The sequence below is a fragment of the Manihot esculenta genome, chromosome 9 (assembly GCF_001659605.2).
Source record: "Manihot esculenta cultivar AM560-2 chromosome 9, M.esculenta_v8, whole genome shotgun sequence".
NCBI classification, from domain to species: Eukaryota; Viridiplantae; Streptophyta; class Magnoliopsida; order Malpighiales; family Euphorbiaceae; genus Manihot; species Manihot esculenta.
Window position 1 is genome coordinate 8,992,631 of NC_035169.2, and position 15,536 is coordinate 9,008,166.

Below are 15,536 nucleotides of genomic sequence, written 5' to 3' on the forward strand. Positions count from 1 at the left end.
AAATAAATATACAAAAATTTATTTAATTTATAAAATTTTTATTTTCTTAAAAAATAAAATATTACATAATTTTATAAAAAATTATTTAAATTATTTTTTTAGAACTGTGATTAATTTTTTAATATATTTGACTATCCCATAAATATCCCAATACTTCAATTTTCTTATATATTTATTTACCAATTAACTGTTATAAATATTGTTATTCTTTTATAAAAAATAAAAAATTAGTGTGTTGAATCCAAAATATCCCAACATTCAATTAATTCACTTAACGAACGAATGCTTCTGCTCTGTTACTTAGGCATTCCCTGGTCGGCGCGCGTGTAAAACTTTCAACTGCTCCCCGTTTTACTGTACCCGAACAAAACGAGAAGAGAGAGAGAGAGAGAGAGAAGGTTTGAAGCAAACCTTCAACTTCTTCACTTTCTCCTTTCATATCTCTCATCGCTTCATAAACTGTCAGTTCGCTCACTCTCCAATTTTCTACGATCAAACCTTTCTATTTCTTTCCTCTGAAATTGGTGCCATGGGTTTAGTCGATGGCGACTTCGAGCTCAGGGAGATTCAGAAACTCCAAGGACACACCGATAGGGTTTGGAGCTTCGCCTGGAATCCAGCTACTGGAACCGGTGACATCCCTCCGGTTTTTGCTTCTTGTAGTGGCGATAAGACCGTTCGAATCTGGGAGCAGAGCCCTTCCTCTCGCTCTTGGGACTGCAAGGTTTGCGAATTTCATGTCTGGTTCTATTTTCCTGTTTTGATCCCTAGTAAATGTAAGTGTTGAAGTGAAAATAGAAGTTGAATTCTGGTGTTTTGGAAAAGTTGATAAAGTTAGATAGTTGGATTAGGCATGGTTGCGTAGGTGTTATAGTTTTCTGGTTTTATAATAATGATAATAATCTTTAATTCACCTTCCAATGAGCATTTTATTTATAATAAAAACAGTCAAAGGTTAGGTTTTGGCTTCTAAACTTTAATATGCGGAGCATTAGAAGCATTTATAATTTCATATAAAGGGGGCTTATCACTTTATTTCAATTTTTTTTTAAATGGTAAGCATTCTGGTTTTCTAGGATCTTAATTCAATAAGATATACTATGAATGTTCCTTCAATTAAATTTTCGCCTAAGTGATACTAATTAACTTTGCTTGCTGAGTGAAGAGTAGTAAATTTTTTAATGGAAAGTAGTTTCTTACTTTCTTTCCTTTTTCCGTTTCTTATTTTTTTAATCTCTTTCCTTTCTTTGCTGTGTGCTTCCGTGAAAGCATATTAACATCTGGCGCTTCATTTCAAATATGAATTAAGTATTGTTTACTGCAAGTGAATGTGTGAGCTTACTGTTCTGCTGTTGGTTTATTATTCTGCTGGGCCAGTAACACAGGTTCTTACTAACACATGTAAATGCGTAAGCTTACCATTCAGCTGTTGCCTAGTTATTTATCTGGGCAGGGTCTGAATGGTCTATACATGAAATCACAATCTCGATGTCAATGCCTGGACTTTATCCCACCTGTTTTTCTTTCAACCTGCATACCATTTTTCTTTGAGATTTGATGGTAAATTAAGAGACCCTGAAGCTATTTGTGATGCAAGTTGGTTTATTTTGTATGAAGTCATAATGATAACAAGTGATTATGCAGGCAGTTTTGGAAGAAACACACACTAGAACTGTTCGATCTTGTGCCTGGTCACCATCTGGGAAATTATTGGCCACTGTAAGCTTTGATGCCACTACTGCCATTTGGGAAAATATTGGGGGTGATTTTGAATGTGTTTCTACTCTAGAGGTATGTCTGCAATTTAATTGTGCTATCTGTTTATGCTGCTGGAACCTCTTATAGGTTGTCTCTTCTTTTTCTTTTATAAGTACATAAAAATGTTAATAAGGATGGCCTTTATGCTGTCTGTGGTCATTAGAAATGATGGTAAGATATGGCAATAACACCCCCCCCCCCCCACTTTTTATAATTTTATTTCTGACTCTCTTTTTTACTTTTTGTCTGGAAAATAGGGTCATGAAAATGAAGTTAAAAGTGTGTCTTGGAATGCTTCTGGGTCTCTGCTTGCAACATGTAGTCGAGATAAAACTGTGTGGATTTGGGAAGTAATGCCAGGGAATGAGTTTGAGTGTGCTTCAGTATTGCAAGGACATACACAAGATGTTAAAATGGTCAAATGGCATCCAAGTATGGATGTTCTGTTTTCTTGTAGCTATGATAACACCATTAAGGTATTGTATAGATTAAATTGCTTTCCATCTTCATTTTTCTCTATAATATCCTTATTATAGACAATGATTGCTATTCCTCCTAAATGTTATTTGCAGGTTTGGGCTGAAGATGGTGATGGTGATTGGCGCTGTGTTCAAACCTTGTGTGAATCCAACAAGTACAACCCTTGTCCACTTGGTCTTCCATTTCCTTGCTTTTTTTTTTCTTCACTTATTCGCTTTTTTCTTCATCCTAATTCCTATGGACACATGTTTTTTCCTTCTTTGACTTTTTTCTTTTAGTTTCTGTCTGTCTTGCATTTTAAGTAATTGATATAATTGGTCAATTAGTATTTGTATGCACCTGATTTCTTTTGCAGCAATAGATTTTTGTTTTTGCAGGCCTAATGGCATTTATTTTGCTAATTGGCCTAAATAGACGTGGTTTGCTTTCTTTTCAGTGGTCACACTTCTACCGTTTGGGCACTTTCTTTTAATGCTGAAGGAGGCAAAATGGTGACCTGTAGGTGTGTGAATTTTTTCTTGTTTAGTTATTCAATTGGAATAATTTTATTTTGATGCTCACAGTAATTCGTTCTAGGAGAGCTAAAAGAAAGCTGGATTCATTTTTGCAGTGATGATCTTACTCTAAAGATATGGGAAACAGATATTGAAAGGATGGTATCTGGTGATGATCACACACCTTGGTGAGAAACATGCACTTACTGAATCTTCTACCTTTGACAGTATGCTTAATGTTGTTTGGGATGTTTTATTTATGAGTAAATAAATTGGTCTGGAGATCTCCATTTGACACTTGACGAGTTATAATAAATTGGTCTGGAGATCTCCATTTGACACTTGACGAGTTATACTTGGACTGCAATTTAAAGAAAAAAAAAATCTTCCATTAGTTATCGTTCCTTGTTGCCAAAATATTTGAAGGATAGTATTTCAATTACAAGCAATAGACTGCATGCTTACAAGAATCAGTTATGTTGCAAAAAATTCCCAAGTTATCATTCAGCATTTCCAGTTGTTAATAATTTTGGAAGTAAAAATTTGATCAGGACACATCACAATCCAATTTTCTGAGTCAAGTTGTATGGGGGTTATTTGGCATTATTATGACCCATTGCCTGTCCACTTTCATTTTTAACTGAAAGAAATTTATGAATTCCTCCTGTATTGCCTGAATTATAATCGTATAAAAGATAACAGGGATACTTTTGGGATTATTATAGTTATTCACACAGCTTCCACCAAGTGTCAAATGGGCTTCTCATGAAAAACATGGAGGACCAGATATTCACTGAAAGTTGGAATTGAGCGAGTTATATGGAACTTCACATTTTGCCTGACTTATTTTTAGAATTCTTTTAAAAGAATTAACATTCCCTTTTTTCCCTTCAAATTAATGAGATTATGCTCATATGTTATCATATTGATTTTCCATTGAAGTATATAGCTCCAACTGTGCTGATTATGTATATGAGTAGCAACCTCTTTTGGTTTCATCAACCAGCCAGCAGACATCCCAAAGGGACTAATCTTTTATTTATTGTATTTTTCACTAATTGTAGATTAGTTATTTATTTATTTTCCTTTTTGTAATTATATCATGCATGTGCATATTTCCAAAGGGGAATTATTGATAATGTGTGTTTATTTGTGGGTTTTCCCCCCAGGAGTCACATTTGCACTCTCTCGGGTTTTCATGATCGAACAATTTTTGGAGTTGACTGGTCAAGGTAATGAAACTTCGATTAATTGCAATAGTTATTAATCTTAGTGGTTTTACACCCTTTCTCTCCCCCTCCCCCCCACACACACACAAAAAAAAAAAAAAAAAAGAGAACTCTCAAAGTTACTAGGAATAGAAAAGTAATCAATATTTGGCCATTGATTTTCTTCTTTACTGTTATGGGTAAAATGATGTAATATTTTTCCTTCAGTAAGTGTACTTTTAGTTAGTTTTCTATGTGTTTATGCAATAAAATTAAAAGAAAAAAAGTGTGGGTGAGTCTTTAATTATGTTCACCTCCAGCGTAATGTTTGAGCTGCGATTATAATTTTCTAGGGCTAAGATGCAAGCATGAGTTAAACATTACCAATCTCCTTGAACTTGTACAAGTGTTTTTTTGTGTTAAATGTTATCTCAATTGCTGCAGTCTGCAGATCATATTTTCATCATTTATTGTATAGTTTCTGTATCATGTGGAGTTGGGAAACCAAAACAACAGGCTTGGATGCTAGACAGGCTAATTTTGCCGTAACATTCTTGCATTTCAAAAATACATATAAATGATATCGGTTGGCCATTTGGTTGTATATTTATGCTCATCTCATTCAATTGGAATAGGGAAAGGAAGTAAAAAAAAGTTCATGATGACATGCCTGTCATAATATCAAGACTTGAGATTATTTTCATAGGGATATCAAAGGATCTCCAAGTACATATGGGATTTTTTCTTTTTCTGCATATTTGGAGTAAAATATTTCCTTTACTATCTGATCCTGAATTATTATGTTTCATATGAATGTGTCAGGGAAGGTATTATAGTCAGTGGAGCAGCAGATGATGCTATTCGATTTTTTGTGGAGAGCAAAGATGGTTTGGTATTTTATCATTTCACTGTCACAATTGTTCTATTCATCACCATGGCAATTGATTTTTATATGCATTGATATTGGAGTAGTATTAATCTTTAAATTGCTTGTGATGCATGTTTAAGTACAAGCAGACATGCATGCTCACATGTCTAGATTTTTTTCAAACACACGCATATATATTATATATATGTATATATGAAATGCAAAGATTGCAGCGAATAAAATCATCAGAATTGCACCTGAAGTTGTTTACTTGCATATAAAAATTTGGAGCCTGCAAGCAGTTGAGAAATTTGCCACAAAGGGTGTTTCTTTCATATTTATCCCATTTAATTCATTTGTTCATGTTTCATCTAGAGGTTTTTCATTCATTTAAGTTCTATGCTAGATCCTGCAAATCAAAGCCTGGCTCTTGTATTTGTTGATTAGGAATTGCATTCAGCACCAAAGCATAGGATCCTGTAATGTCTAACCAAATGAAATGACTGTCAAACACTCCAACGGTTGAGTCATGAATGTGAAGGATTGTAATGAACCTCACAATCGTTGGTCCTTGAAAAGTTCCAGATGGCTTAACCTTTATTTGTTCAAACTTCTCTTATTGAGTTGGAAAGAATGAATTGAATAGGAAAGACTCCCTTGTGTTTCTTACAGGTTGATGGTCCTTCATATAGACTACTGCTGAAAAGAGAAAAAGCTCATGACATGGACATAAATTCAGTGCAATGGGGTCCAGGGGTAAGATATCTTCTGAAAATCATTGATATTTGTGCTGAACTTGTCAATATTATGGAAATGATGGGCTGATGCTTCGTGGTGTGCTCTTCTGATAGAGCATCGCTAGTATTTTATCTTTTTGTGAGCTGAAGATAGAGTTGTAGTAGTCTACGATTGATGTATTAAACTGCATCTTTTAGTTATGCATGGTGCGTTTGTGGGAACTTTTAACTCAACTGGATCTTGAAAAGAGAGAAATTGAGTGAGAAGTTAAGTGATAGCCAGTCTTGGTGTGCTGGATGGCTTGAGTACCCAAAGTTTCATACGTCTGTCTTGGGTCTGAGTTCAGAAAGATTCCTGTTTAGTGCTATAGTGAAAACTTAGTAACATTTTCCTGAATCAATGTTGTTGTCAAAACCCGACAGGAGAACCGGCTTCTTGCTTCTGCAAGTGATGATGGAACGATAAAGATATGGGAGCTGGCAACTCTTCGCTGATACATCTGTTTGAAGATCCTTCTTGCCCTCATTAAGGTTTCTGATTGTTGTGGTCTGATATTGGAGAAATTTTATACTACAAACGCATGTATGTATAACTATTGTACTATAACCATTGATCATGGTTATATTCAATGATTAACATGTAACCGTTTTACATACAACCATTGTATGGAATAATTTTTCCTGATATTGTTGTAAAAACGATCTTCCTTCATGGCCACAGGCCCTTGTTCTTTTTCTTGTGAAATTATCGGTTATTGTTTAGCAGAATAAGTTATAACTGTAGTAGATAGTTTACAGTTGTATATTCTTGCTTTCCCAATAAGTTTGCTTTCAGTTTTGGACCTTTTATCTCCTCTTCCCTCGCTCAACCCAACCCCCTGGTTTGAACCAATCAATTTCTCTCTCTCTCTTTTTTTTTTCTTTTTTTTTTTATATTTTTCTGTTCAAGTTTCCTTTTTCACTTTAACGCCGGTCAGGTTTGAACACCTTGAGCTCTGATCTGAATTAGATTAATATATATAAAATGGAACTATAATAAAAAAATTTATTACTTTTATAATTTGGAAAACAAAAAGTTTACCCACAAAGCCTAATAAAAACGAAAATTCAATGGGAAAATAAAAGTTTGTTTTATCATTAAATTCAATTACATGATATCAAACATGCAAGCAGCTGTGGGGGCTTTGTTTTTGTGGCTCCGGTTCAATATCTAATATGATCCAAACAACCACCATCACCACCGCCTAGCACCACCACATGGTCCACATCTCCAAGCCAACTTCGGGTGTACACACATTTCATTTCACATTATTAATCTTCAATGATCTTAACAATTCATTACACGTCAATAATGTAAGTGGATTCTGTCATTTATTAATTTTAAATAATTGTCATTCAGGCCTCTTTACTCAAACCCCATTTTTCATAATTTATAAATAGACCCATATCTATGTAAATATTCACGTAATTTCACAACTAGGAAATGATTTATTAACCATGGCATCAAAATATTTACTCATTTTAACCCTCTAATAATATCAAAACAATGGAAAGTTACATTAACATCATCAGAATGGCTCAACACCTGTTTTCGATTCTTAATCTTCCGGCAACACATGCGGGCCCTCTTCTTCTTCTTCCTTCTTCAACCAAAGCTGCACGAGCAGACATAATCCTGTTAGCCACTAACGAAGCATCGAACGCAGAACAATCGATCCAATCCTTCAAAACCTCTTCCTGACCCCAAATATCAGGGATCCAAACCCGACCCGCAACCTCAATCCTATGTCTCTTGAGCCTTTCACGTCCACAAATATCTTCCTGCAATAACTGCTCTTCTCTCACCACCTTCATTGCTTCATCTCCTGCTGAAAGCTGCCCATTAGACTGCAGAAGTGGGAGTGTCGACGTCTTTGAAGGTATGCATTTTAAATCAGTAATCTTGATTCCATCATTTTCTTGATAATGATGAAGATCATACGTAGTTTTGGAAGACAAGAAGCTCTGTGTTTTGGCTGGTTCTAATGGAAGACAAGATTTCATGGTGGAGGTAGCTAGGGTTTTCTTTCTTGGTCGTTGATGGTGGCTCTGGGAGAAAGAGAAGAATATCACAGTAGATGGAGGTGGTTGTGAGGAGCTCAAGCTTAGATATAAGATGTGGGGAGTAAAGCTCAGAGAATGAGTGGGGAGTTAGATTACACGTATTGGAGAATGGTTCTGTGAAGGAGTTTCTGTCGGATTTAGTGGATTCCATATTGTGTGGCTTACTTGGCTGAGTTTTCTAACACGAGAATTTTTTTTTTTTTTTTTTTTTATAAAAAAAAAAAAGAAAAACAAAAGGAGAGGCTTCAAATGCAAGTGTGATGATTTCTTTGATTGATTTTTGGAGGATTGTGAGGCTGACGTTGATTTTTTGTAGCCAATTAAGGTGTAGGATTATTTGTCTGTTTAAAAATCCTCATGGTTCTAATTTGTATTTTAATTCGTAAATTTTTAAATAAATTTATCTGATTAAATTAATTTTAAAATATAATATTTAAATTTATTTAATTATACATATTTTAATTAATAACCTACATCAAAAAAGATATTTTTATTAATAATATTTTGAAATTTAGTACTTGTATAAAATATTTAAATTTTATTTAAAATGTAATATTTATAAAAATTTCATTACAAAATATTTTCATTTAATTATTTATTTATATAAATAAATTCAAGTAATGAATATTCATATATAGAATTTCAAATCAAACCATTAATATAATATTATGTTCTGATTTTTTGCTATTTGCACCTCATACATATGTTGCACTTCATGTGTATGAATAATTTTAAAAAAATAATTTGTATTTTAAAAAAAAAATACTTTTTTTAAAGTTTTTTACAGAAAATATTTTATAAATAACTATTTTATTTTTTATTGTTTGCTTGTATTATTAAAAATAAAAAGTATTAATAAATTTATATGTAATAATATTAATAAGATTTTAAAATCTGGAATGACTTAATTTTTTTCATTAATTTTTTTAAATGTCTTAAATATTAAAAAATGTGAAAAGTATTTTTTTAAAAAAATTGTATTAAAAATAATAATTAATTATAATACTTTTTAAAATTTATTAATTATAGTTTTTAGATTAATTTTAACATCAATAAATTATTTAAAATTACAAGACATGATAAACAAATAAATTGTATTAAAAATAATAATTAAACTGATTAAAACATTTACTTTATTAATTATAAAACCATATGATAAATTAATATAATAAATTAAAATATATTCTTATTAGTCATTCAATATACTATTAAATAATTAAGTTGTCATACAAAATTTTATTTGATTACAAAATAATAGTAAATCTTATACCAAATATGCTTATTTCTTTTGTTTATAGCTTTTATTTTCATATATTATTGAATTTGATCCCTTGAATTAATACTAATTATTATTTTTATAAATTATAAATTATAAATTTATAATATGGAAATAAGTACATCATTAAAATGTTATTCTTTTTGAAACATAAATTAGAATTTCATACATTGTCTTTTTCTTTTTTCAAAATATTAATTTGTGGAAATTGCAACGGACTGGAGATATTATGGACAAGTGGGTTAACGTTGATTACTTGACCAATGATAGGACACGAATCCCCCGTGGTATGTCAGGAAAGTGGATCCTACTCTTTCATTTCATTTCAAATCAAATCAAATCAAATCAAATCAAATTATCCTCATTCCCTCACTCTTCTATATTTAATTTTTTTTTAAAAAAAAAATTATGAAGGCAATATTATATTTGTAATAAATTATAAAAATTAGATATATAATGTAAAAATGAATTATAACTTTATTTTTAAAATTCATACACATTTATAAAATTAAAAAAATCAATTAATACTTTTTTGAAGTATCCAAGAAATTTCAACTTCGTCCTTGGGAAAATTTAGGAGGGCCTTAATTGAGCTGCTGAGCTAGGCCTGTGACACTAGCCTCAACAACACTCTTTGAAACACAAAAGCAACCCATTTATGGTTCTCAATAATTGGGGTTTATGCCCACTTCAGCTAAGAAGCTAACTATACAAACCAGAAAAATTCCTGAAATTATTGAAATATTTGTTAAGGAAAACAACACAGGTAATTTGTTCTCCTTAGCAATTTGAAGACAAAGCATCTACAACTTATTAGTAATACTATTTTCTAACCAGCATATGCTTCATATCTCAAAGCTAGAAACCACAAGGGGATGCTCTGTGGAACTATTACCTACCTACCAGAGATGTACTGTAGCTTCCATAGGATGGACATCCTAGCAAAGCAGATATGTGTAGGATTTGGACAACTGTTGAAGTAAAATTTAAAGTCTTGGATAGCGAGACCGGCCTTTCTTCTTGAGGAACTCAGGAATCTCTACTGAACTACCTTCGGTAAATGATGAGGATGGCCGATTGGTTCCGAAGGTTCCATCCCCAGGAGAAAGTTGGCTTGCCTGAGTTATAGTCACTGCTAAGCAAAATATTGCAAAACATATGTGCTTTTATGCGTGTGTGTGGGTGTGTCTGTGTGAGAGAGAGAGAGAGAGAGACCTGGAGAGGCCTGCCTTCATTTTCCTCTTGCCGTTTGAATCCAGTTGCAATTAGAGTGATGCTGATCTGGATAAAAAAACCAATGTAAATTATATTCCATGATTCCGATTCCATTCAAAGGGTTCAAGTCTAATTCATGTGGCAGTCTAAAGAAGTTTATGCACAGGTCTTCTGTCAGAGTAAGCATTCACTCACTTGACCGCTTAGTGATGGATCTATCACTGCTCCAAATATTAAATTTGCAGTTGGATCTACAAGGTCATAGATAACCTCTGCTGCAGCATTAACCTGCAAGAGTTGTCAGGTTTGTCAAAGAATTCAGAAAAATCGTTAAGTATTATACTAAAAACAACAGACAGCACTTTCAATTCAATTCAGGCTCGGTAATATGATTCTTCACAAGTATTATACTAACAACAACAGACAGCACTTTCAATTCAATTCAGGCTATGCAATGTGATTCTTCACAGCAGTATACAGTGAAAAACTACAGTAAAAGGCCATACGCAATCCACACTAGTAATAGCTTCCTACATCTGGGTGAGATTATGAAAGTTGAGGACTGGATATGGAAATGAAGCAAAGTAGAAAACAAGCTGGAAAACATGTACTGTTCCCGAAAAAGGAATAGTCCTTAGACTGCAAATTTTGTTATATTATCTGCAATGGGTGAACTTCCATACAACTTACAATTGCAAAAGACCATGCTTAAAAGAGAAAATGTTTGAGGCAATAAACAAGACATAGAATCTACCAGCATAAGAAGAGAGAGAAGAGGTACCTCAAATAAAGTCAAATCACTTCCACCAGTTATGTTCCACACAATTCCAGTTGCCCTCTCTATACCAATATCCAATAAAGGTGATTGAATTGCATTTAATGCGGCATCCCTTGCCCTCGTTTTCCCTACACAGAAACAAGAATCAATGGATATGGCTGTTGAAAGCCTTATAGATGCTCAGTTAAAATGCAAACAAGAACCAAAGGAGGAGATAATTTTCAAATGCCTAATCAAAATGCAACTTTGAACTCCAGGCCATTACAGAATGGCTATAAAGAGGATATAATAGAGCCAGTGGGCATGAAGAGCAGTTATGAATTTTCTTGACAATAAAGACAGTTTTTTCTGTTTTGCGTGCGTAGGAAGAGGGGGGATGGATAAGCCATGTTCTATGTATGAAATATAAATTAATGTCTCATACAGTAGGCATCAGCAGCCGTAAGACAATGTTGCTGGTTCTCACACTTGCACTCTGTAACTGATGCATTTCTTCTCCCTTTCACTTCTAGACACCTAAGCCCCACAACTTTTCTTCTTCCCTTTCTTCTCAGGTTTGGCAAATAAACTCGGGAAAAGTTGAGGCTTTTTTCAATTTTAAACCTGATACCGATTTCTGTTAATATATTTAGTTTGTTTTAGTTCGTTGTGTCAAATCAGTACTCGAAGTCTCCAAATCAAAACTTCAATGGAGGTTTAATGGCAAAAAAAGTAAAAGTTAGAAGGCTCAAAAGACAAAGCTTGAAAAGTGTAAGGGCTAAACAAGGATTTTCCTTAACTTCATAATATGAATTGTGAACTATGTATTAAACTAGTGGGAGCTGCTCAATTTGATATTAGCATCCATGACAAGCATGGGAAGGACAATAAGCTGATCCTGTAGACAGCAACCTCCCTATAAATCTCTTTAAAACAAACAGTGATAGAACAGATAAGCCACTTAGCTACAGGCATATGTAGGAGGATTGCCATCATTCACCTGTTTTTTTTCCATGAAAAGGAAGGGCCAATATATCTCACAGTTAACACAGGACTACAAGTTTTGAACAAGTCTTAGGAACCAATTAATTTTCAAGAGACCTAAACATTATCGCGAGAAAGAGTATAACATTACCAGTTGCAGTTCCTATCCCCATTAATGAAGATCCTGCACTTGCCATTATAGCTCTCACATCAGCAAAATCCACATTAACCAATCCTGGAATCTGCAAGTGAAGAAACCATCCACCAGTTAGAGTACGAAGGATAGTCTCCCAAAAGCTGCATGATAACTACCACTGAATTTATCTAACCAACTGATCATAATCAGAGCTATCCTTTATAAGCAGAATGCACATAAAATTTTAATGCATAAGCACCCCAATGTTATTATATTTCATGCAGATGCACCAGAACTAACACCACAGGATTCCAAGGCTTTGAAGTATTTATGCCTGCGAAATCAAAAACAAAACATTCTTTTTCCATTGATAAAGCATGCATATATCTCTCTCACAGTTCTCAGACCATTTTACATGAACATCAGTAAGTTCTAGAAAATATCAGGTCCATTACTATGGACTATGTAATGATAGAGAGTGAATACATATATATATATATACATTGTAAGATTTAACATTGTCTATTTTTTAGTTAATTACGCACCGTAATGATATCAGAGATACCACGAACACCCTGACGCAGAATATCATCAGCCAGGTTAAATGCTTCTGTTACTGGGGTAGACTGGGAAACAGCAGTCAATAACTTGTCATTGGGTATGACAATCAATGTATCAACATTATCTCTCAAAGCGGCAATTCCTTCCTGGGCCTGAACTGCTCTTCTTCGTCCCTCAAAAGAAAAGGGAGTAGTGACTATACCAACTGTTAATATACCCATTGACTTTGCAACATTTGCAATCACAGGAGCTCCACCTGTGCCTGTTCCCCCACCCATTCCAGCCTGCATAAGGAAACTTAGAGTTCCAAGTAAGAAAAGCAAAATGAACAAACCAAAAAGTATTCTTCCTAGTAAGGGAAAAAAAAAGGAATGTGAAGGAAAATAAAAAGAAAAGAATTTCGACCACTAGAAAGTAGATGTAGTATAGACGGGCAAATGTTCCACGCCCAGCAACTGTAACTACAGAAATAGTAACATGTTCAAAGTTTATTTCAGAACCTTATTAATTCCATGAATAAGAAACCAGATTTATTTTTCAAGTCAAAACAGCCCGAGTGCCAAACCTAGCTTGGGTTGGCCATATGGTCATCCCTAGTTGATTCAGTATAAACTATGTCAGTCCTTTATTTGAATTTCTCTCGGACCATATTTTGAGGCTTAGATAAAAACCTCAGCAATGTTTTACTTCTTATCAGCATAACTAATTTACTATATCCAACTACATCAAATATTCTGCCTTGACTAATAATAACATTGCAAAGAACTTAATAATAAATTAATAGCGACATGATATCAGGCAAGAAGATAATGATAATTCGGACTATGCTAGTATCCAGACTCCAGAGACTAACAATCTGCTAGCTATGGCCAATTATACGTATGAAAAAGAAAGAATATTATAGGCCACGAGAAACTATCACAGAGAAAGCAACTATATAAGTGTCGAACAACATTCTCCAAACATTATAAGAAAAATATATAACTAGGTCCGTTGATTAAAATGACACAGTAATAACTAGTCCATGTACTACTCGCCTGACATTGGACCAGACCACTACCATTGTTGCTTAAAGAGATTCTATAACATGACTGGTTCTGCATTTCTTATCTCTGAAAAGACTGAAACACAGTTATTTGGCATAGTTTTTCTCTTCAATTTGAGACAAGCACATTATCTGTACATCTCCTCTTTCATTGATGATGTTGCTTTGAAATGTTAGAGACAAGAACCATCAGGGAATTATATGTAAAATGCAAGTTTTTGACGTTCACCTTTCACCCTTAAAGGGCATTTATTTAGTAAAACTGTATCAGAATAATATAGTTATAACTTGAAAAGTAATGTCTCCATATGCTGAACTTACCGTGACAAAGACCATATCAGAACCATAAAGTGCCTCTTCTATTGCCACTTTGCTTTCTTTGGCAGCATTCATTCCAATCTCTGGGTTACCTCCAGCTCCAAGTCCTCTTGTCAGCTCCTGACCAATTTGCAAACGATTCTCAGGAAAAACAGGGGACATTTTCATGGCTTGCACATCCGTGTTGACAATCCAAAACTCCACACCCTTCATCGCACTCTCTATCATGCGATTGACTGCATTTGATCCACCACCTCCAACGCCAATTACTTTGATTTTAGCTTCACTATAATTACTTGGACTAGATTCCTTTCCGAATCTGTCAGTAACAGTTCCACTTGAAGTATCCTTCCTTGGAGTGGTTGCTGTGTTGTTCCCCTCACCTCTAAGCATTGAAATTTCAGGGTGCAGATCCAGAAAAGAGTCTTTGTTGTGATATGGACTGACACTATGAGACTTCGCTAAACATTTAAAATAAGAAAAGTTTGACCTTTGGCTGGCATCCAGATACCTATTTTTATCATCAGATATTTTCAGAGAGCCAATTCTCCCCAGGTGATTCTCCATTTTTACTCTTCCTCCAAGAACAGTTAACATCCCCATAGGATTTATAGTATCAGAAGGAGTACAATATGGTGACACACAAGCTGCCATCTTAAATAAAGTCGCTGAAGTAGCAGCAGTTGAACACCAGACTGGCTTAAATGGATAATCTATATTAAGAAATCACTTCTAACACCTGTTTGGGGCAAACAACAACACAATCAAAAGGGTGGCCATCAATGTTTAGCACACGTATAACACCCAAGAGGAAACTAATGCACATAACTAAATGAAAATCCACACACAAGGGGAATGGCCTACACTTAGAAAAAAAATTAAGCAATCACAAGAAATAAAAGATTCGTAATGGAATTATGGAAACATACAAATGCTTTACAAATTCAGTGACAGAGCTCAGAATAGCTCCCCCCAAATAAAAATCTAGATTTGAAGCCAACCCAACAACAATTACTAGAAAATTCTGAGAGCGAAAACAACTAAAACCAATAAAAAATGAAACGGATTCGCTACAGACAAAAAAAAGTTGAGCTCTGCTAGATCAAGAATAGCGCTTCAAATAGGGAAGGAGAGAAAAATGACATCTGGGAAGAGAGAAATTGACCTGAAAGACTTGCAGAGTAACAGAAAGCAAAATTCCCTGGGAGCATTTGGCTGCTGCTAAGGTAGAGTTCAAATGGGGTTTGGTTTTAGCCCTTTTTTTGGGATAATTTTTTTTTTTAAAAAAAATGGAAATTTGAGTTAAGCGTTAGTTTCTCCGCTTAAAACTCGGTAATATGGGTTAGCCCAAAATTCCAATTGGTCTATTTTGTTTTGATAAAAATGGAAAATACCAACAAAAATCTCGTGAAAAAGAAGCAAACAAGCAATTTCAATAGTGTAGTTTGATGGTAGCGAGTGATGAAAACAACAAGGATAGAGATGGAACAGTGACACAGTGCGAAACAGACTCTTTTCTTTTTGGTCTTGTCTTTACTGTTTTGGGTCAAAAGAAAGAAGGAAACCAAAGAAAGCCCTTTTCAGTCTAGGGTTTAA

At 34.1% G+C, this 15,536-nt stretch overlaps 3 protein-coding genes across 3 annotated transcripts; 1 reads left to right on the plus strand and 2 right to left on the minus strand.

Moving 5' to 3' along the window:
* The first annotated feature begins 314 nt into the window (after positions 1-314).
* On the plus strand, positions 315-6,272 carry LOC110622125 (protein CIA1). Its single transcript, XM_043959617.1, has 10 exons — positions 315-724; positions 1,645-1,791; positions 2,016-2,234; positions 2,331-2,392; positions 2,675-2,740; positions 2,849-2,920; positions 3,902-3,964; positions 4,763-4,832; positions 5,481-5,564; positions 5,969-6,272. Exons 1-10 carry the CDS (start codon positions 530-532, stop codon positions 6,038-6,040), a joined length of 1,050 nt encoding a protein of 349 aa, XP_043815552.1. The 5' UTR covers positions 315-529; the 3' UTR covers positions 6,041-6,272.
* A 738-nt stretch (positions 6,273-7,010) lies between these two features.
* Positions 7,011-7,760, minus strand: LOC110622126 (protein BIC1). Its single transcript, XM_021766531.2, has one exon. The coding sequence runs from the start codon at positions 7,586-7,588 to the stop codon at positions 7,124-7,126; it is 465 nt and encodes a 154-aa protein (XP_021622223.1). The 5' UTR covers positions 7,589-7,760; the 3' UTR covers positions 7,011-7,123.
* Positions 7,761-9,631: 1,871 nt separating this feature from the next.
* LOC110622123 (cell division protein FtsZ homolog 2-2, chloroplastic) lies at positions 9,632-15,219 on the minus strand. Its single transcript, XM_021766529.2, has 8 exons — positions 15,106-15,219; positions 13,944-14,679; positions 12,562-12,861; positions 12,032-12,122; positions 10,921-11,045; positions 10,335-10,427; positions 10,140-10,205; positions 9,632-10,042 (listed from the first exon to the last, which is right to left on the minus strand). Exons 2-8 carry the CDS (start codon positions 14,592-14,594, stop codon positions 9,911-9,913), a joined length of 1,458 nt encoding a protein of 485 aa, XP_021622221.1. The 5' UTR covers positions 14,595-14,679; positions 15,106-15,219; the 3' UTR covers positions 9,632-9,910.
* Positions 15,220-15,536: the final 317 nt, after the last annotated feature.